Source organism: Saccopteryx bilineata, chromosome 3, assembly GCF_036850765.1.
Source record: "Saccopteryx bilineata isolate mSacBil1 chromosome 3, mSacBil1_pri_phased_curated, whole genome shotgun sequence".
NCBI classification, from domain to species: domain Eukaryota; kingdom Metazoa; phylum Chordata; class Mammalia; order Chiroptera; family Emballonuridae; genus Saccopteryx; species Saccopteryx bilineata.
The window spans coordinates 127805800-127828540 of NC_089492.1; the positions used below are offsets into that span (position 1 = coordinate 127805800).

The window sequence follows — 22741 nt, forward strand, 5'->3', positions numbered from 1 at the left end:
CTGCTGCTACTGTGCCTTTTCTCCAGATTCAGGCGCCCCTTTGAACAGGGGTGGGGCCAGGTGGGTGGGGGCACAAGGCAGAGCTCCCTCATCTATGTGAATGATGTGACCAGTCACTCTCCTCTTGGCTGGTCAGAGCTGAAGCAGCTGGACGTGAGGTGGGGTCAGAGGTGCGTCTGGGTGGAAAGAGCAGAATGTCCTAGAGCAGAACAAGGCTGAGCTCTCTGTGGAGACACTGGGTGGGCCGGCTCATGACTGAGCAGAGTGGTTAAGGGAGCTCCTTCCTGAAGACTGGAATGCTGAGTCATGTACAGAAGCTTATGTTGTGCTCTATCAACTCATTTAGTCCTCACTGGGCCCCGGGAATGGTGCTATTGCTATTACTACCCCAGTTTTATAGAGGAGGAAACAGGCACAGAGAGGTTACAGCTCTTGCCTAAGTTTGCACAGCACCTGGGTGTGGAACCTGACTTCAGATTCTGTGCGCGTAACCACCTGATGAAGCTGATGGAGCCCTGGGAGTGGCTCTCCTGCAGACCGACCCCTGTCAGAGCTCTCTTCCTCGGTGGAGGGAATGATAGGAACAGGAAAGATGGTGGAGGGCGCTGGTCTGAGACCAACAGCGGACCTGCTGCCCCACACCCCTCTCTCTTCCAGGCCTCGCTGGTCCTGCAGGTGTCCTACACGCCGCTCCCTGGAGCCGTACCGCTGTTCCCACCCATGACTCCTCTGGAGCCCTCCCCGACTCTGCCTGACCAGGATATGATGGCTGGTGAGGAGCCCCGTCACCTTACCTCGGCGGGGCCCAGGGGAGGAAGCCCAGCCAGCACTCCCGAGCCCGGGGGTGGGCCACAGTGAGGCTTCAGCTGCCTGTGCTGCTTTCCCCAGGTGGGGGGAGAAGGGAGGGCACTGGTGGGTGGGAATCCTGGGAGCTGCCTCTGCCACGCAGGAAAAAGGCAGGCAGTGTGCTCCCGTAGGCGTCACTAGGATTAGTGTGAGGTTGTGCTCCCCCCTCCAGCTGTCCAGGGCAGGAGATCTGCCTGGGCTGGGTGCTCAGCACTGTGAGGCTCCAGATGGGTGGGTGCTTCCGAGAACATGCCTGGCTGGGATGGGGTCCGCTTCAGCCGATACCTGGGGCCCTGCCCTCCCCCAGTGCCCAGTGCTTCCGTGCCCTGCACCTAGCCGGCCTTTGGTGATGACATATGACAAAAGAGCTGGATTTCCCTTGAAAGAGCTTTGGGTTAAAGACAGGGAACATGAACTACAGTCTTGTCCTTGACACCAAGTAGCTGTGTGACTTTGCTCTTACCACTCTCCCTCTCTGGGCCTATAGTTTATCAGTTGTGAAAAGAGCATACAATTAGTGAAGTCCCAGAGTTGCTTCAGCTCTCTTCCCTTGCCTCTGCTGGGCTTGTCAAGGGAGGACCAAGCCCAGGGTGGCTGGCTTACCAGTGGTGGGCCTGTGTGTCCAGTCTGTGGGAGTGGGCAAGAAGCTGCACAGATGGGCGGGGAGGGGTGTGTGTGTCTCACCCAGGGGAAAAAGCCTACAGCTTCTGTCATGGTGGAGAGACCCAGAGGCAAACAGACCTTAAACCCGAGTAGCCCGTCCTCATGTGCGCTCAGCCTGCCCCGGAGCCCAGCCCTGGGGGGCCCTTGTGAGGAAGGCAGAGTAGGGCCCATCTTGGTGAGGCTTGCACCATCTGAGCTTGGAGACGGGGGTCACTGTGGACTGGGGTATAGGCTGAGGGGGGAATAGGGGGTGTTCCTGGTGACAGATGGTGGAAAGCCCTGGGGCCCTGAATGTTCTGGGACAGCTTGTGAGGTGGCGTTGACAGAGTTAGGTTCATGCCGTTCAGCGGAGTCTCTTTGAGGTGACCAATTCCCAGTCCTGCCAGGAAGGTGGTGAGAGGAACTGTCCCCTACAGACACGGTGTCTGTTCCCGAGCTTTGTGTCAACTGGGGTGGGTAGGGAGAGCAGAGCTGGTGGGAGAGGAGCTGGGCTGGTTCCCACACCCCGCTCCCTCTTCCCCTCCTGGGGCTGTGCCCTGCCATGTGCCAGGTGGGGGACAGAGCCGGGCCGAGACTTGGTCCCTGCTCAGTGACAGCACTGTGGACACGAGATACTCTGGAAAGAAGTGGCTGGTCCCCACGGGTGAGACACAGCCAGTGCTGTCCTGATCCCAACCCTATTATTACCTGTAACCATCTCATTGCTGCCATCATCAGCTCACAAGAGTGAGCCGAGGTGGTCAGAGGGGTTCATCTTGCAGCACATTGGGGAGGGCGAGGGCCATTCTCCTTCCTTCCTGCTGACTAACTGGACTGACTGCCCCCACATCTGAGCTGCTGAAGCTTCTTCTCTTCCTTTCTCATCCATCCTGGCTCATTGGCAGGAGAAGGAGAGGGGCAAGGGAGGGGGGGTTGGGTATTGATATCCATGCACTTTGGATCCTCCATTACCAAGGCTGGATCCCAAGGGCAGGGCCAAAGGGACCCAGAAGTCATTGGCACCCTTTCCTCCCAGACACAGGAGAGGAGGACACAGAGGACCAGGGGCTCACGGGGGATGAGGCAGAGCCATTCCTGGATCAGAGTGGTGCCCCAGGCCCGGGGGCTCCAACCACTCCGAGGAAGCCAGCTTCCCACCCTCCGCCATACCACCCTGGCAGTAAAAGGAAGAGAAGTGCGCCTACACCCAGGAAGGTGCTGTCAGACAAGCCGCAGGACTTCCAGGTAACGGGCCGACTTTCTATGACCACAGTCTCCTCCTTGCTAGTGCCAGGTGCCTGCTTGTCTGTCCAGCCTCAGGAAAAATCCCTAAATCGCTTCTGGGGGAAGTCTGGTTTTTCTGGGTCCTGAGAAGATGCAGAGTGTACCCATCTTGGGGCTTCACAAGTTCACATCTTGGGGCCCCAGAATAAATCTCTGTCCGCTCTTGGTTTTGCTCTTAAAAAGGGGGGGGGGTGCACTGTAGAGATTCAACTTACCTTCGTACAAATTATTTATTGATTTGAGAGTTAGAGGAAGGGGGGAGAGAGAGAGAGACATAAGGAGGGAGGGAGAGGGAGAGATAGATTTGTTGTTCCACTTATGTATGGATTCACTGGTTGATTATTGTATGTGCTTTGACCAGGATTGAACCCGTAACCTTGGCATATGGGGACAATGTTTTAACCAACTGAGCTATCTGGTCAGGGCCAGATTCAGCCTGTCTTTACATCTGTTATCTGTTTTTCAACTAGAGTTTATCTGGCAAGTTAGCTCCTACTGCTCAAAGTGTGTGGTCCTTGGACCAGCAGCACAAGCATCAGTCATGTGGAAGCTGGTTAGAAATGCAGAACCCCAGACCTGCTGATTCTGAATCAGAATCTGCATTTTAACAAGATCACCCAGATATATGCAGCTCTGTCTGTCTGTCTTTCTTCTCTGTGTATCCATGGCCTTGCTTATTGCCGTGGATTTTTCTGAAAGTCTGTGAAACTTCAATTTGTTTAAGCTCTTCAGAGAATAAAACTAATATTAACCCTTTGATATATTTTATTCAAAACTCTATCCCATTTTATTTGCCTTTTAATTTTGATCCTTTGCTTATTCCTTTGCTTTTCTATAAAATTTCTCATTTTGACATAGTTGCATTTAGTGATATTTAACTCTTCAGAACTACTTTTAAAGTTAAAAATAGGAAACAAATTTTTATCAAGTGCAACAAATTGTAAAAATATATTTTCGTTCTAAATCATGGTAATTTAGGTGAAAGTGCTAGCTATCAGCACTATGTTTGCCTGAAAGACAAAAATTTAACTTATTTTTATTATTCCTCATATTTTTTTTTAAGTGTGTGCACGCGCAAGACAGGGACAGACAGACAAGAAGGGAGAGGGATGAGAAGCATCAGTTCTTTGTTGCTGTGCCTTAGTTGTTTTTTTTTTTTGCAAAAGAGATTTTTTTTTTAAATTTTATTTATTCATTTTTAATTCTTTTTTTTTTTTTTTTCATTTTTCTGAAGCTGGAAACAGGGAGAGACAGTCAGACAGACTCCCGCATGCGCCCGACCGGGATCCACCCGGCACGCCCACCATGGGGTGGTGCTCTGCCCACCAGGGGGCGATGCTCTGCCCATCCTGGGCGTCACCATGTTGCAACCAGAGCCACTCTAGCGCCTGAGGCAGAGGCCACAGAGCCATCCCCAGCACCCGGGCCATCTTTGCTCCAATGGAGCCTTGGCTGCGGGAGGGGAAGAGAGAGACAGAGAGGAAAGCGTGGCGGAGGGGTGGAGAAGCAAATGGGCGCTTCTCCTGTGTGCCCTGGCTGGGAATCGATATTTATTCATTTTTAGAGAGGAGAGAGAGAGGGGGGAGAGAGAGAAACAGAGAGAGAGAAGGGGGGAGGAGCTGGAAGCATCAACTCCCATATGTGCCTTGACCAGGCAAGCCCAGGGTTTCGAACTGGCGACCTCAGCATTTCCACTGCACCACCACAGGTCAGGCAGCTGTGCCTTAGTTGTTCATTGACTGCTTTCTCATATGTGCCCTGGCTGGGGGGCTGCAGCTGAGCCAGTGACCCCTTGCTCAAGCCAGTGACCTTGGGCTTCAAGTCAGTGACCTTTGGGCTCAAGCCAGTGACCATGGGGTCATGTTCATGATCCCACGCTCAAGCCGGTGATGACCACGCTCAAGCCAGTGGCCTTGGGGTTTTGAACCTGGGCCCTCAGCATCCCAGTCCGATGCTCTATCCACTGCGCCACTGCCTGGCTAAGGCTTCCTCATGTTCTTATTGCCTTTTTTCTCCTCAGAAAGTTAATATTTTTATTGTAGAAAATTTGGAAAAGGTGGCAAAAAGAAGATAATTAAAACCACTTACCTATCTTTCCATTGTTATTAATAATATATTCTATAGCTATTTTTAAAAAGTCAATCAGTATATAAATAACTGCTGATTAGAAATTAGAACCAGTAAACATTATTTTTTAATGAAAATTGTTTTAGTATTTTAAAATTTCATATTTGTAAATATTTTGCCAAAATTTGGAAGCAGATATTTTTGAGACTTTTGTTTACTTACAGTTCAGTGGAGATAACTTTTAATTTATTTCTCAGAATGTGAGACAGCATTGCATCTTAAAAAGGATAAAGAGGGACCACTTAAGTATTTGATTTTGATCTCTGAAGGAATTGTCAGTGAAGAGTTGTTCAGGCCACTTCAAAATATCAGCGCCAAAGGACCTGAGGTGCTGATGGCTACACGGACCTGGGGCTGGGTCCTTGATTCCGTCCTGGGTTTTAAAGCTGGTATCTTACCTGGGGTAGCTGGCAGCTCTTAAGTGACACAGTGGGATTTTATAGGCACAAGGGACCTTGGTTGGAAAATAGGTTTTTACAAGGCTCTCCCAATTCTTTTTTTTTTACAGAGGCAGAGATAGACAGGGACAGACAGACAGGAATGGAGAGAGATGAGAAGCATCAATTATCAGTTTCTCGTTGTGCGTTGTGACTTCTTAGTTGTTCATTGATGCTTTCTCACATATGCCTTGACCGTGGGCCTTCAGCAGACCGAGTAACCCCCTGCTGGAGCCAGCGACCTTGGGTCTAAGCTGGTGAGCTCTTTGCTCAAGCCAGATGAGCCCGCGCTCAAGCTGGCGACCTCGGAGTCTCGAACCTGGGTCCTTCGCATCCCAGTCCGTCGCTCTATCCACTGCGCCACCACCTGGTCAGGCTCCCAATTCTTTTTTAATACCCTTCCCAAAAAGCCAGCAATGAGGACAATCCCCAAGATTTCTGACAGTTTTGGGGCGGGGGCCGGGGGTAGGCGCTTCTGAGCACTTCTGCTTCCTCCTGCTCATGCCCGCTCCTGGCTTTCAGATCAGGGTCCAGGTGATCGAGGGGCGCCAGCTGCCAGGGGTAAACATCAAGCCTGTGGTCAAGGTCACTGCTGCCGGGCAGACCAAGCGGACGCGGATCCACAAGGGAAACAGCCCACTCTTCAACGAGGTGGGAGGCACTGCGTGTCCGGGCTCAGGCCTCGGTGGGCCCTCCGAATGGGAGCGCACTTTGGGTGGAGGGTGGGCCAGCTCTTGAATAGGCTTTCTGAGAAACTGGAGAGCCAGTTTTAGCTCTAAGTCCTGCCTGGGGCTCCCACAACTCCACATCCCTGTCATCCTGTAGGGCCGGCCTCTCACCCTGTCCCTGAGATGGCAACCTCTGTGAGGTCAGGGGAGGAACATCTCAGAATCTGCCAGATCCCCAGAGCTCAGTGCTGGCCTGAGCTCACACCACAGTTTCTGTGTGGACCAGACCTGAAGGCTGGGGCTGACGGCTGACCCTCTCCCTGGCTGGGGGATCAGCAGGCACTCACTGTCCCCCATTTTTCCTGAATGAACAGACTCTTTTCTTCAACATGTTTGACTCTCCGGCGGAGCTGTTTGACGAGCCCATCTTTATCACGGTACGTTTGGGCACTCAGAGCGTTCTCTGTGGGCTGTGTGTGCACACGCAGGCCTGTCCTTGTGAATGTGTGTGTGCGAGAAGCCTGGGGGCTCGGGGGATGGGTGATGTGGAATGCTCACCCCAAAGCTCTGCTGGTCACAGAAGTGCCTTCAGCAGTTCAGCTGGAGGCAGCAGCCGTGTGGGGAGACCCCACGGCTCAGCGCCCCAGGCGTCTCGGGTCAGGGTTCTGGGGTCGTTCTTGCAGTGTCACAGTGGTTTTCATCTCACAGTGTTTGTGTGCCCATTTCTGGCCAAGATTTTTCTTTCTCAGCTCTTTGCTCCTTTCCCCCAAAAGGCAATAGAGTTTCTTAGTTAAAAGGATGGGCTCCAGAGCCGAACTAAATGCTCTCTCTGCCTCTGCCATTTAGGGGTTGTGTGATTCTGCACAAGTCCTGTGATCTTTCTTTCTTTGTCCCTGTTTCTTCATCTGTAAGATGGGGGTAATGATAGCATCTATTGTTAGGGTTCCTGTGTGGGTTAAACACGGGTTAGCACAATATCTGGAATAGAGTACGGGAGGGAAGAGCTATTGGGTTGGGCCCTGTGTAGGCCAACATTTACTTTTCTTTTTTTTTTTAAATTTTTTTAAATTTTTTTATTCATTTTAGAAAGAAGAGACAGGGAGAGAGAGAGAGAGAGAGAGAGAGAGAGAGACAGGGAGAGAGAAGGGGGAGGAGCAGGAAGCATCAACTCCCATATGTGCCTTGACCAGGCAAGCCCAGGGTTTCAAACCGGCGACCTCAGCATTTCCAGATCAATGCTTTATCCACCACCACAGGTCAGGCAATATTTACTTTTTAATGAGAGTTTTCATTTATCTTTCCCTCCAGGTGGTAGACTCCCGTTCCCTCAGGACTGATGCTCTCATCGGGGAGTTCCGGGTAATTGTCTATTTTCTTTGTAAGCAGTCAGTTCTTGCTTTGCTTGTCCAATTTACTAGAGGCTCTGTGGATAGTGCACTAGGTTAGCACTCCTGAGATCCTGTTTGTCTTGGTCTGTATTGGTGAAAAATAATTAACAAAACAAAACAAAATTTCCCAGCCCAGAATTCCTCTCCACAAAAGCAGCAGGGAAAGAGAACATTTTTTTTTTTCTGAATAATCGTTAAACCAGACTGACGTGCATCATAGGCAAACCCCTAAGTGATTGTAGAGACAGAAAGAAATCTTTTTTATTTTTTAATTTTTTAAATTTTTTAAATTTTTTATTTTTTTACAGAGACACAGAGAGGTTAGAGAGATAGACAGGGACAGACAGACAGGAACAGAGAGAGATGAGAAGCATCAATCATCAGTTTTTCATTGTGAAACCTTAGTTGTTCATTGATTGCTTTCTCATATGTGCCTTGACCGTGGGCTTTCAGCAGACCGAGTAACCCCTTGCACAAGCAAGCGACCTTGGGTCCAAGCTGGTGAGCTTTTTTTTTTTTTTTTTGCTCAAATAAGATGAGCTCGCGCTCAAGCTGGCGACCTTGGGGTCTCAAACCTGGGTCCCCCGCATCCCAATCGGATGCTCTATCCACTGCGCCACCGCCTGGTCAGGCAAATCTTTTCACATAGCCAAGCAGATAGAACCCATTCCATCCATGCTGTCAAGATGAACCGTAACTAGTCCTCAAATAAATAAGTGGCCTTGACAGCACCCTCGGACACATATTATTCATCCTTACTTGACCTGGTGGTTGCAGTGACCATTTGTGTTAGTTAATTGACTTTGTTCAGAAGGAAAAACAGAAAACATGCTCACATTTTTATTCCAGTAGGTAGTTTAACAACTTGGAGCAAAGTGTGCCTGAAGTTAGGCCCTGCCCTTCTTACAGAGATGGGGAGCCTTGAGCATGACACTTCTGGGTCATAAAGCTGACTAAAGGCTTCTTTAGTTTCTAAAATGATCCACTTCGAAGAGACAGAGAAGGTGCTTCCACTTATAAGTTTTTAAAGTAAACGTTCTGACAAAAACAGGAAAGAGAAATGTCTTCCCTTATTTCCAACAGGGGTAGTTCAGCTTCTTATTTTTAATTTGTATGTGCCCTGACAAGTGGGCCGGCAGAGGGCGGTCCGCGTTGAGGCAGCGCTCCCCCCGAGTTCTGACCGCCATGGCTAGTGTGACACTGGCGCTCCTGCTGAGCTCACCGTTGCTCTGGGGTGAGAATGAGCTCAGAGGTGCAGGGAGGGAGTCGGGGCGGGGGCAGTGGAGAAGGGGAGCCTGCCCCGCTCCTCTGTCCCGGACAGCTCAGAAGGAAACAGGCCCTTGCGGAGAACCGAGGACTCACTGTACAATTCAGCTCACAGGCCTGCTTTCACAAGCCACAGAAACTACAGATACCAGCATGGAGACCTTCCCTGAGTGCTGTGTTAGTGTAATCTTGATTGATTTTCTCATGTTTGCATCTTCTTGAAGTAATTATCAAATGGAAAGGAAGGGCATATTTCAACCTCCCCTGCTATCCAGATACAATATGGCCCCCTTTGCTGGCAATTAAGTTCCTAGATAGAAAATGAAGTCTTGTTTCCTGGGGAAGCAGTTTTAAAATGGGCAGGCTTGAGCCTGAGTCATTCTGTAACAATGGGGTCTTAATTATATTTGGACTTTCTAATTTTTGAAACACCTCTGGTTCTGAGAACCCACAAGTTAAGGTAAAAAAAAATTATTGTTTCTAATTATAAAAGTAATCCATGATTTAAAAAAATATATTTCGTAGGACAGCTTTAGGTTCATAGCAAAACTGAGTGGACAGTTCGGCGTTCCCCTGCTCCTTCCCCGAGTCTCCCCCACTGGCCACATGGCACTCATCCATGATCTTTTAAATAGAAGATTATAAAATACAGAAGAGAATAAAATGGAAATGAAAACCACCCGGATCCACCACTCAGAGAGAGCACAGTTACAGTTTTGTTGTGTTTCCTATCCTCCTTTTCTGTGCACAGATATACTTTACCAAACTTCGGTCAAAAGGTATTCAGCTTTTTTTTCCCTCACAATTTGTAATATCAAATCATGAACGTCTCCCCAGGTCTCCAGATGTTCTTGAAAACATTTTTTTTTTCGACGCTCTAACTGGCTTTATTAAACGATTCATGAATTGGCAACACCCCACCTAGCAACCAGAGGGGCACTACCTTCACAATATGGTTTTTAATGGGATGATATAATGCACTACTTCAGGGGCAAGAGGCTAATGTGTGTTTTCTCTGTTTGATTTCAGATGGATGTGGGTACTATCTACAGGGAGCCCCGTGAGTCGCATTTTATCACTTTGGCCATGTCCTTGCATTCTGGGTCTGGAGGCTGCTTGGGGGGCACCCACGTGGCACATTCACGGTCCTCCCTGGGGGTTTAGGACGTAGAGGTGGAGCTTGGTCCTGGAGGTGAGAGCTGCAGGAAGGAGGGCAGGCAGGCTCTCATCTCCCAGGTAAACAGGCCCTCAGGTAGATCCAACCCTCACGAGGGTCTCGGCTGGTCCGGTCAGGGATACTAAATCTGGAAGACCCCAAGCAAAGGTGGCTGGAGGCTGGGGTCACCTCACACAGGGGTGAGTCAGGTTGTTTGGATGACAAATCTAGGGTTTCTCCACACCCTGGTTTCTGCTTTGCCCTCTTCGAGGTAAATGGCCTCAGGTCTGGCTTTGGCAGCCTCTTACAGGAGTTTCTGTTAATAATTCTGACTCAAATATCTTTGCCCACTCCAAGTGTCCTTTATTGTAGAATTTGAGACCTGCCCCCATGTCCCAGGGGACGAGTCATTCATCTAACCCAAATGTAGTCTGCCCTAGACTCCTGGATGCGGTTGCAGACTTGGGTCCTTCCAATTCTGTGATCACCGATAGGTGCTGTCTCACTTAGGGCATGCCTATCTCAGGAAGTGGTTGCTGCTCTCGGACCCTGATGACTTCTCTGCTGGGGCCAGAGGCTACCTGAAAGCCAGCCTGTGCGTGCTGGGACCCGGAGACGAAGCACCTGTGAGTGCCTTTCCCTGGTCCTCCTCGCGCACCTTCCCCGGGTAGTGGAGGACCAAACAAACAAACAAGCAAGCAAACAAAACTTCAGTTTGTCTGAGTGAAAAGAATACATAGTAATCCTGAGAAATGTAGAATATGTGGAAAAGTATGAATAAAAATGAGTCACTCATAATTCTACTACTCAGAAAGAGCTGTTATTAATATCTTTTTGCATATCCTCCCAGAAGGATATATGGGTGTATTTTCCTGTTCTTAATAATTTTTTATTGAGGTCTAATTGACATATAACATGTTAGTTTCAGGTGTACAATATACTGAGTCGATATTTGTATATATTGTGAAATGATCACCATAATAAGTTTAGTTAACATCTTTCACCTCACATAGTTACAGAAGAATCTTTTTTCTTGTGATAAGAACTTTTAAGATATAGTCTATTAGCAATTTTCAAATACGCATTACAGTGTTATTAACTGTAGTCACCATGCTGTATCTTGCATCCTGGTGACTTATCACCGGAAGTCTATACCTTTTGACCATCTTCCCATTTCCTCCACTCTCCCATCTTCTGTTTCTGGCAACCACAAGTCTATTGCGTATTTTTCCTTTTTGCCGATGTGAGATAATTTCAGGAACAAAAGTTATAAGTTGGAGGTGGTAGAATGAGAAAGGGGTTTAGAGTTGGGGAGGTAACAGCATCTTTGTGTGTTTGGAGAGAGGATAAAGGTTTGGAATAGTTGTTGTGGGAGAGGAATGAGACATCATTAGCTATAAACAGGAGGATTTCTGAACAGACATAAGACCGCCTGCTCTGGGCTGGAGAGTTTGTGGCACAGCCTCATAATACTCAGAGGCCTCGAAGCAGACAGAGGTGAATGGATGTTGGAGGTGTCAGGTGTGGCTTAAGGCAGGACTGGTGGAAGCACAGAGCTGAGGTGGCCAGGGCATCTGAACACGGCTGATGGCTCTGGGCAGGGAGAATGCAGAACAGGGCCTAGAGCTGATGAAGGGAACAGAGGATAGTGAATGCACATTTACAGAGAGCCTGCTTGTGTGCCAGGCTCCGTCTCTCTGCTGGGTGTCTCACTCTGTGTGAGTTGGGGTGGGAGGAGGTGGACTGGTTGCAAGCTGTCTTCTGGGAAGGGTTTTAGCGGTCAAGATTTTGTTAGAGGAATGGTTCTGTGTGCTTGGAAGTTGGAGATATGGCCGTGCCCTAGCAGCTGAAGAGAACAGGAGATTAAGGTGCTGTTGGTGGAGGACCAGGAACTGTGTTGGTGAATGGCTTGTCCACATGGGTGTTGATTATCTTATGGGAGAATTGGAAATCAGAGAGACAAGTGGTGAGGCAGGCACCGAAGTCATCAAGGGCAGGTGAGCACGTAACCTCGGCCTGGTTGATAACAGCAGTGAGAGCTGGGGGAGAGAGCGGTACATGTAGGTTGTGTGGACTTCCGGAAAGGAGAGGTGGGGGGGGCAGCTGCAAGGTGCGGCCCCCTCTTTCCAGCCTGCGAGGGCCAGGCCGAGGGGGAGAGTCAGGAGGGGGAAGCGGATCCCCAGGGGAAGGGTGGTGGGAGGTGGAGTTGCCCAGGGAAAGCCACGTGTGATTGTGGAGGCAGACGGCAAGTCCTATACGGACCTCAAGGATGGGAAGCTGGCTGATGACAAAAGCTCAAGAATCCGCAGCGGAAAGGTTAGGAGAGGGAGGAGCGGGGTGCTCTGCAGGGCCGCTGGCGCTCCGGCGCACCAGCCCCGCCCCAGGGCGCTTGTCCCGCCCTCTCACTGCCCTCCAGCCCTGCCCCTCTGTAGCCCATCTCTCCGCCGCTGTACTTCCTGCTCCTTCTATGTGGCATCTCTGAATCTGCTTTTCGTTTGTGAAACAATCCTTCCTCCTCTTCCTATTAATTGAAACCTTGGTTTTCCCTGATGAAGCTACTCCTCTTAGAGCCAGCTCGGGGGTGAGGAGGGGCTGGGACTGGAGGGGCAGCATCTTCTGGTTTCTCACTGCAACTGCCCAACCATGGCAGCCCTTCCCCCCACCCCTTGTGGCCCTCTGGGCTGTTACCCACCCTTGGCGGAGCTGGTCCAGGAGGGTCCTGGTTTGTGGATTTTCGTCTTTGCTACGAGGTGTGACAAGTTCTCACTGATGAGCCATCGACATCTGATCTTACTGCTTTTAAGATCCAGAGCTCGGAAGTCCCCCTCTCCACTGGTGTCTTTCTGCCTCTTTTCCTCGCTCACCCTGCTGAATGACACTTCTTCCTCACTGAGGTTACAGCCCCGACCTCTCTCAGTGTCCCAGTCAGTCCACCAGCTCCCTCCTGCCACACTCTCCTCTCCAGCCTGGACCCCATGATCCTAAATCTCACTATGTGCTCATGAGCTCCTCAGTCTCCTGCATATCTTGTGCCCCCACTTTTCCTACCACACTGTCCACTCCAGTCCTTGGTCAGTTTTGGTGGCAGAAGTCACCCAGCAGTGCTAGTTGGCATGGGTGCTGCCAGTGTCTTCCTTTACTTGGGTGCAGTGTATTCCTGATCTCATTCTCCATGGTGGCTGTGTCTAACCTTCCTCTCCCTCCTGAGCTCCAGCCTCGGCCTCCCTTAGAGCCACAGCTGCACGGCAGTGGGGACTCGGGCTCCTTGGAGGACCTCCCTCCTTCTCTGCTCCTGCCCACCTTGCTCGTCCTTCCCCACCCCCACTCTGCCGCCTGCTTTGCCATGTGCTCGCACCCTCTGCCATCTCACTCTACCTTCCCTTCCCGGTCTCTTTCCTTGTTATGATTGTCTCCACTGCCCATATGAGGAGGAGGCTCAAAGGGAGGACCCTACCTGGGATCGTGCGCTAGTAAGCGGCAGGGTGATGCTTGCCTTTCTTCAAAATGCACCATCTCCGTGCTGTTGGTTGAGGAAGGAAAGACGTTGTTCCAGGGAGTGCTGTGAGGAATCACATTTGGTCTGTGTTGTAGCCCGAGAAAAAGGACCCCTCTGAAGACAAGGAGGACATCGAAGGCAACCTGCTCAGGCCGATCGGCGTGGCTCTTCGAGGAGCACACTTCTGCCTAAGGGTCTTCAGGGCTGAGGACTTCCCGCAGAGTGAGTCTGGTGACTTCCCTGGGACTAAAGCCCCGGATAGGCTGGGGACCCTTGGCTGGGCCACATCAGCTCCTTGGAGGGAAAGAGATGGAGGGCTGCTCTCTGCTCCCTCTGTGCTTCCCGACGGCCTGGCTTCCTCTTTCCTAGAATCTACTAGATCGGGGCCCAGCCCAGCTCTCCCTGCACTCTGTCCTTTGGGGAAGCCTCAACCCCTCTCTGGGTTTCCCAAGGGTTTTAACTGTTCTGAACAGAAAAACAATCAGAATCAATGAAAAGTAATATAAATGCTGGTGGAGTCACAGATGCAAGAAATCTTAAGACAAATAGCTGCTCTGGTGCCGTGTTGCACCCCCTTGGCCTGGCTTGGCTGTTTGGCCTCTATGGACCCATTTTCTTAGTTCTCACTGGGGAGTTAGTGTCGTCTGGACTCTCTGTTCTGTGCTCAGGGCTGGACCTCATTGATTTGCTTTCCTCCTTGAGGAAGCCCAGCCTGCACTTTGGCAGACCCTGGACTGGGGAAGCAGTCACTGAAATGTTGGAAGGGCTCAGTGTCTTCACAGATGAAGAACGGGTGTCCGACTTGCCTCGACTGTCCTGGTTTTAGCACTGACAGTCCCATGCCCCAGGAAACCACTCAGTCCCTGGCAAACTGAAACAGTGGGTCACTCCAGTGTTGCCATGCCCTCATCCTCCCAGGAAGGCCAGTGTGGCCACTGCCTGGTTCCTCAGAGTGGCTAGCTCTGTATTGGCCCCATCCTGTGTGCTCAGTAAATGCTGGGGGAATTACAGCAGATCCTCGAATAATGTCGTTTTGCTCCACGTCTTTTGTTATAATGTTGATGAGATGCCATACGAACTTAACTCTTGTTTATATCAATTAGTTTATGGTAAAATTGGCGTTGTTATATGTTGGTTCGCTTACAGTCACAGAACCTATTGATGACGTTAAGGGAGGACTTATGTATACCGAGTGTTCTAGAACTGTGGGTATCAACCCAAGCTGCATGTTAGAATCACTGGAGGAGCTTCCAGGTACAGACACCTGGACTCCATCTCCAGTGCCTCAGATTGACCTGGTTTGGGGTAGGACTCGAACATTGTAGTTTTGCAAGGCCCCCGAGGTGGTTCAGTTGTGCTGTGGATTGCAGGCCACTGGGCCACTGTTTTGGAGTGTGGCGTGGTGGCATAAGCCAGTTGCTGTTCATGACAGAGTCAGTGAGAACACAGGCTACTTGGATCCCTGTTTACAAGTTTTGCATAAAGTTAATTGTTTGAGGGTTTCTGCTTTGGCTAATGACATCAATAAATTAAATGGGTTCCTCTGTACTTACCTGAACCAAAATCATGGGGAAAGCTTTAGATAAGTAATGGGTACTAAGTGGTCATTAAAATGCATGCTTAAAAATATTCTGCATTTGCCCTGGCCGGTTGGCTCAGTGGTGGAGCGTCGGCCTGGCATGCGGGAGTCCCGTGTTCGATTCCCGGCCAGGGCACACAGGAGAAGCGTCCATCTGCTTCTCCACCCCTCCCTCTCTCCTTCCTCTCTGTCTCTCTCTTCCCCTCCTGCAGCTGAGGCTCCATTGGAGCAAAGATGGCCTGGGCACTGAGGATGGCTCTATGGCCTCTGCCTCAGGCGCTGGGATGGCTCTGGATGCAACAGAGCGAGGCCCTAGATGGGCAGAGCATTGCCCCCTGGTGGGCATGCTGGGTGGATCCCGGTCAGGTGCATGCGGGAGTCTGTCTGACTGCCTCCCCATTTCCAGCTTCGGAAAAATGCAAAAAAAAAAAAAAAATCTGCATTTAATGATTAAAACTACACAGAGTGAAGCTGATGAGATTCCAAAGGGAGCTGGAGAAATAGAAATGTTTGCTTTGCTGAAGGTGAAGGTGCTCTATGTTTAATTCTCTGCAATGTTGCTTACATATAAATAAAACAAAATATGTGGGTAAATAGGACATAAGTATTTGTTCATTGTTATCTATTGTAGTCAAGTAGACATAGCGAGACTATGATCTTTAACTCTCCCTCTGCTTTCTCATGCATATACATATGTGTGTTATAGATAACACATCAATTTGCATACATTCATGCGTACATATCTATCTATCTATCTATCATCTATCTATGTGTCTATATATGTAAATATGGCTAATTTAGAAAAGTGTTTGGAGAAACATAGATTAAAAATTCATTAAAAAAAGAATAGAATTGACTTGTTGGTTAACTTTTGGTAAATCATTGTGCTAATGGATATAAAGAAAAGTGTCAAACAGATGCCAGTGGTGGGATATTATTATAAAACTTCCAGTTTTCTTCTGGGTGTTTACTGCCCTTATTGATGTAGATTTCTAACCAATCAGTTGGCGAACCTGTTCTGAAAGACATCGAGAGCGGGGGGACAGTGACCACGCTGTTGGGGGCTGGGTGAGGAAGTAGTGCGGTGCCTTTGGGAGCTGCTGTCCTGAGAGTTTCCTGGGTGCCATGGAGAGTCGGGGGTTTGGAGGCGGGACAGCAGATGGGCAGTGACCAGCATGTCTTTCTCTGTAGTGGATGATGCCGTGATGGACAATGTGAAGCAGCTCTTTGGCTTTGACAGTAACAAGAAGAACTTGGTGGATCCCTTCATGGAGGTCAGCTTTGCAGGGAAAATGGTAAGGAGCAAAGAAGCGGGAAGGTTCTCAGGGAAGGGCAGAGTGAAGGACAGGGTGAGGTGCAGACTGCTGTCCTAGGCGATCCCCATCAGAGGTGTGTGCGCAAATGTGGCCGATCATGGGACTCAGGGTGACACTCTCACAGACCTAGCTCTCTGGGCTGCAAGGCACACGCATGCGGATGGTCTGCTTGGGGTGTCTGAGATTGATGCATATTTGTGAAGGGACACAGACAAGACAGATGGACAATGGATAGATACAGGAATATTTGGGGGGAAATTAAGCAATTACGTGGAAACTAAATATGAAGACAAAGATAGGGAAACTTTAAAAAATATGTAATAAAAACATAATGATTCTTTTTGAAACTTTGTGTGTTGGAGGTAGAGCAGACAAAGTCCACTTGGGCGGGGTCCTGGGATCACTCATCCATTCCTCTCTTCCTTGCAGCCCACCTTCCTGCCCAGAGGCAGGGCGGTCTCTCTAGTCCCTGTTGATTTCTTCTTGGGCCCTCCCTCCATCCCACCTCATAGGATGGAGGCCCCCAGCACTGGCCCCTTCCAGCTTCAGCCGTCACCTCTCCACAGGAGGACGCCCACAGCTCTCTTTAACTCTGACCCTCTCTTCCACCCCAGACTTCTTGTGCTTCTTTCTGTATCTCTATCTGCTGCCCCTTGGGCCCTTTAAAAGAGTCATGTTCTGCCCCAACCTGCCCACTGCCAGGAGCCTCCATCCTAACCAGGTACCACCATCAAAGGCAGAAAACATAGCCTTGCATTGATTTTTGCCTTTTAAAACATCCCTACATCAAACATGCCACTCCTAACCCTCGACCTCAAACATGTCCGGGGGCCCGTCCCTTCTCTCTGCCCCCATAGCCACTGTCATCTCCTCCCAGGACCTCACAGCAGCTTGGGGTCCCTGCTGTTGTTCAGGCTCTCCCAGTAGAAAGTCACCAGAACACTCAATCTAAAACATAGCCCTGTGTGTACAGTAAAGCTCAAAATGCATAACCTGGCTGACCAGGTCCTGCCCAGTCAAACTTTCCTCATCACCACGGTCAATATTAGCCCACGTGGTCTTTGTGGGAGTGAGAGAACAGCACGCCTACTGGACAGACACAGCACTGCAGCTGGGCTCCGATAGAGGAGTTGGGAGGGCTCTTGTGAGGGTATTATTATTATTATTTTTTTTTAATAAATTTTTATTAATGGTAATGGGATGACATTAATAAATCAGGGTACATATATTCAAAGAAAACATGTCTAGGTTATTTTGTCATCAAATTATGTTGCAAACCCCTCGCCCAAAGTCAGATTGTCCTCCGTCACCCTCTATCTAGTTCTCTGTGCCCCTCCCCCTCCCCCTAACTCTCGTGAGGGTATTATTAACTTAAAAATAAAAAGGGCCTTTCAAAGTGGGGGGGGGGGGGAGTGAGAGGCAAACACATTTTTATTTGAGAGCAATAAGAATAGGTGTTTGGGAAGCTCTGATTCATCCAGAAGCCCACATAATGTTCTGATCAGGAGACAAAGGAGGTCTTTACGAGGAAGGGAAGGGAAACAATTGCATCAGTAGAAGAGAGGCGTTTCTATTGCTACAGATATAACCTATGATGCCGATTCTAAACTGTTTTAAAATTTTAGTCTGGACTGATGTCCAGTAGTCACAATAAATGCTTTCTTGCACTATTTGTAAACATTGTGTTGGGATATAAGGTTGCTTATACCCAGTCTAAAGGTTAATTTGCCCAGTTTTAACATTCCAAGGTTCGAGGTGTTGTAAGACATGCAAGGCAGTTGGCACGGCAGCGCTAGCTCTATTTTAAAGTGTCTTTGTTTATATTACTGCACAGACCACGCAGCTCTCTCTGTGGCTGTGGGTCCTTTCTCATCTGCCCTCTCTCTCATTTCCCACGTGGCCACACCTCTCACCCTTGCTCATGCCTGTGGGCCTTGGTGCCCTTCCCGACCTTTCCCCCCCAAATGTGCTGCATCTTTCAACGTCCAGCTTCCCACAGCTGGGGACTAGTTCAGACCCCAAGCCGCCACACGCATGGCCCTCTTTTAGCCTGTTTTCCATTCTCTTCCCATATTTGTTAGCATCTGTTTCTCCGACCTGTGTGGAAGTAAGAACCGGCGCTTATGGACTCCAGCAGCTCAGAGCAGAAACTGGGGCGGAAGGGCCTGGAAATGTGGGGAAATGACACACAGGTGGGAGCAGACTCTGCCCCTGCTCAGCTCCCAGCCGCCCGTGGAGGAGCCTCGGGGCTGTGAGCCAAGTTCAGGGAGTTGTCAGGGTGGGGTCTGCACCCTCCCAGGTCCTGTCAACCTTTCGAAGATTTCCACCAGGGCTAGGTGGGTTAGGTGGGTTGAGTCGGATGACGTGGGGGTTGATGGGAAAATTGGAACAGGGAAGAGGAGAGGGCCGAGAAGTGAGTAGGGTGGACAGAGGGTGGGGCCCTGCAGCTGACACCTCCTTTGCTCCTGAGGCAACCAGGAGATTTAGGACAATTGGAGAAGAGTCAAAAAATTTAACAATAAATACTGGAAGGCAGGGGTGTGTGTGTGGAAGTGGTATGGGTTCCCATTCACAACACTTTGCAGTTTTCCTTTTGCTGCATCTCTCCCTAAATTCATATTGGAAAGAAGCAGGGTCTGCCTGCCCATCCCACCACCAAAGGGACCCCTGAACTCCAGGAATGGAGCCTGGGGGCAGGGGAAGGGGCTCATCGATGAGGCCCAGGTGTGGTTTCAGGACTGAGAAAGGACTTGGAGCCTGAGGGCAGGGGGCGGGGCTCACCGATGAGGCCCAGGTGTGGTTTCAGGACTGGGAAAGGACTTGGATACCCATAGTTCCTCCCCCTTCTACCTGATGTTCAGGCTGCCTGCTTTTATTATTGATGTACATATTTGTCAAGGAATTTTGAAAAAAATACAGAGAAATTAAATTCAATTACTTGAAAAGCACCATACAAAGTTCATGTTTGGTGGCTTTCTGGATTTTTCCTTATATATAAATGATAGACCTTTTTCTTATTCTTTACTACTTTATTATATTATATTATATTATATTATTTATTTATTTATTTAGTATTTTTCTGAAGCTGGAAACGGGGAGGCAGTCAGACAGACTCCCACATGCGCCCGACAGGGATCCACCCGGCATGCCCACCAGGGGGCGATGCTCTGCCCATCTGGGGCGTTGCTCTGTCGCAATCAGAGCCATTCTAGCGCCTGAGGCAGAGGCCACAGAGTCATCCTCAGCGCCCCGGGTAAACTTTGCTCCAGTGGAGCCTTGGCTGCGGGAGGGGAAGAGAGAGACAGAGAGGAAGGAGAGAGGGAGAGTTGGAGAAGCAGATGGGCGCTTCTCCTGTGTGCCCTGGCCGGGAATCGAACCTGGGACTCTTGCATGCCAGGCCGACGCTCTACCACTGAGCCAGATGGCCAGGGCCTATTCTATTTTTTATTTTAACTCTTTATTTTAAAACATAAAGAAAAATTGAAAGCATAGTTCAGTAAACATTCGCCCACTGGTATGAACTCCACTTAAACAATTTTTAACATTTTGTGGCATTTACTCTCTCTCTCTTGAAGGAGATACTTTTCTTTTCGTGGCTAATTTATTTGAAACCTAGTTGTTGACTTTGCCTCTAAAGACTTTTAGCATGCATCTCCTGAGAAAAAGTATTTTTTTTAAAAATAAAGTTTTCCAGTGATTTGAGAGAAAGAGCAAGAGAGAGGCATCAACTTGTCTCACCTAGTTGTTCTATTTAGTTGTGCCTTTGTTGGTTGCTTCTTATATGTGCCCTGATCGAGGATCGAACCCGCGACCTTGGCCCACTGGGATGATGCTTTAGCCAGGCCCAAAGAAAATTCTTTATAACTACAATAATATTATCACACCTAGGAAATAATAATTATTTCCTAATGTTGTTAGTTACTGGTACATATAGATTTTCTCTCATTATCCCCCAAATGGAATTCGTGCTTTGCATTTGGCTGTTACTTGTCACAGTCTCTTCTGTACATGTCTTTCACACTTCCCCACCCCAGTTTTTCTCTCCCCATTACATTGAAATGTTGAAGAGCCCAGGCCATTTGTCCATGTACTGAATTTGTCTGGTTGTTTCATTTTGGTGTTTAACTTGTTCCTTTGGGCCATGTACTTCCTGTAAACTGGAAGTTTGGTCTCGAGACCAGATTTGATTCAAATTAAATACTTTGGCAAGAACGCATCATAGGTGATGTTCCATGCATCATGTTGCATCACACCAGGAAGATGATTGTTTGATTACTTAGTTAAGGTGGTGTTTCCAGATCTCTTCCTTGTCAAAGTACATGCTCCTCTTTGTAGTTTGCAAGTAATCTGTGGGTGATAGCTTGGAGCTATGCGGATATCCTGTTTTCCTGCAACCTCTTACCTAATATTGTATGCAACCTTGACCTCCATGAACTTGGGATTGCAAAATGGTGATTTTCCCATTATCATTCCTTTTGTTTATCAGCTGGCATTTTTCTGTTAAGAAGAACTTTCTTCCCCCTCTGCCCTTTTGAGTATTAATATAGGACCTCAATAATTTTTATTAATTCTAAGTGTTAAAATCAGTCATCATGGGAGGGATATATGAACAGTCCTGAAGTTGACCATGGGAACCCCTCAAAGCTGACTCCCCATGCCCAGTCTAACACTGTGTCTCAATGCACATGTATGTGGGAGAGGTGACTTGGATTGTAAACTCACTCACAGTGAGGCCTAAGTGCTCACTGGGGTCCTTAGCCAAGTGCAGTTTGCATGTGGGCTAGGGATCAGGGTCTGATGCCCTCTTCCTGGCTCAGGAAGGATGGTGACAAGAAGGTGGGAAGGAAGCAGGAAGTCTTGCTGGACACTCTTGCAGGACACTTAATCTAAGGACTGGGACCAAAATTTCCAGTTTGATAGATGGGAAAAATCATGTTTTGAGATGGTTTTAGTCCATATTCCCAAGGATGGTAGGATGCTTTGATGACAGTTACAGCCAAGACCAACCTGTCTTCAAATTCAATGGCTTTCTTTGGAGCTAGGTCTCGGAGTGCTGGGGCCCCAGGTCGGTCCTGGGTCCTTGTCAATGCTTGTATCTCCCTATGTCTCCTGTTCTGAGGTGCCCATGGCTGGTGTTGGTGTTTTTTCCTCCAAATGTCTGAGGAGGGTGAGGGAGGTAGGAAACCTGGCCAAGGTAAGGGACTGTATATGTAAAGCTGATTGGTGGCTGGGCTGATGTGAGAAGCTGCAGCCTCCATTTTCCCTCTAGAAGGTAGAGGCTTATGAAGGAGGTGCTTGAGACCTGCCCTCTTGAAAGCTTTAGCCTGATGGTCCCAAGCCTCTGTGTCCCACCTCCCTTTCACCACATCACCTCGTTGTGGTTTCCCCCACACTTTCTCTGCTGTCCTTACTTCCTGTCTCATTCTGCCTGTCTTTCTCTCTCAGTCTGCTTGTCTCTCACTTTTTCCCATTTCACCTTAGTGTCTGATGTGCCCACCCACCCTTCTGACACTTTCTGCATTTCCTTTTATGGGCACTTGGTGGCACTATTGTCTAAGATGTGAACCATACCTGATTTGGCCAAGCTGCTGTGGGGAGGAGAGAGAGAGAGCGAGCGAGAGAGAAAGAGAGAGATATTTATACAGAGATAGAGATGTGTGTCTGTGTGTAGATACTTGGAGGGCAGAGTGACAGGCTTTAAAACTTCTTTTTCTATGAATACAAGAATAAAACCTATTAATTGTAAAAATAATTTTTTTTGAAAAAAATCAGAGAAACCCAAGGAAAACAAACAAAGAAAAAAGAATCGTAGTTTGGTACCCTACCTACACTACCCTGGAGACAACTACTACTACTGTTAACATTTGTGTGTATTTCCTACTATGTTTTCCTTTTTGTAGTTCTCACTCCCCCTGTTGGCTTTATGCCCCCCCCCCCATCCCTGTAAAGAAAATTGCATTCAGGTTACAGCTGATTTTCATTATTTGCAGATTCTGTATTTGAAAATTTATCCATTTGCTAAAAGTGGTTGTAACTTCAAAATCAGTGCTCAGGGCTCACGAATCACCTGTGCACAGGTGCGGAACGGCAGCAGGTTGGAGTGGGCTGACCCAGGTGTTGTCGGCTGAGCTGGGACAAAGTGACGTCTGCCTTATTGTTCCAGGTCTCATCCTGTAAATGTGTCCCTTTCTTGGTCTATTTGGTGACACGTTTTTTGCATTTTATTGGCGATTTCACTGTTTAGAACAGCCCCTAAATGTAGTATTGATGTGCTTTCTCCAGTGTTCCTAAGTGCAAGAAGGCTGTGAGGGGCTTCACAGAGAAAATCCATGTTAGATTCGCTCTGTTTAGGCATGAGGCACAGCGCTGTGGACCGTGAATCAACGTTAATGAATCCACAGTACATGTTAAACAAGATGCCTGTAAACAGAAACCCACATAACACAAAGTTCTGTATTGATTAGTTGATAAAAATGTTGTGAACCTAACTAACCCTGTATTTCCCCTAGGAGCAAAGGTTCAGTATTCGCTAATTA

General features: G+C 48.8%; 1 protein-coding gene across 16 annotated transcripts in view; it reads left to right on the forward strand.

Annotated features, from left to right (window-relative positions):
- Nucleotides 1-22741, forward strand: part of DYSF (dysferlin) — a 224706-nt gene that overhangs the window by 58239 nt on the left and 143726 nt on the right. For 8 of the 16 annotated variants that reach the window (XM_066267354.1, XM_066267358.1, XM_066267356.1 and 5 more), the window contains exons 5-14: nucleotides 658-772; nucleotides 2060-2152; nucleotides 2525-2733; nucleotides 5859-5987; nucleotides 6379-6441; nucleotides 7313-7363; nucleotides 9688-9718; nucleotides 10325-10440; nucleotides 13406-13532; nucleotides 16081-16184. In XM_066267354.1, the coding sequence (XP_066123451.1) occupies nucleotides 658-772; nucleotides 2060-2152; nucleotides 2525-2733; nucleotides 5859-5987; nucleotides 6379-6441; nucleotides 7313-7363; nucleotides 9688-9718; nucleotides 10325-10440; nucleotides 13406-13532; nucleotides 16081-16184 (1038 nt within the window). The remainder of the gene's footprint in view (nucleotides 1-657; nucleotides 773-2059; nucleotides 2153-2524; nucleotides 2734-5858; nucleotides 5988-6378; nucleotides 6442-7312; nucleotides 7364-9687; nucleotides 9719-10324; nucleotides 10441-13405; nucleotides 13533-16080; nucleotides 16185-22741) is intronic. The other 8 variants (XM_066267361.1, XM_066267367.1, XM_066267365.1 and 5 more) reach the window with 1 other exon arrangement.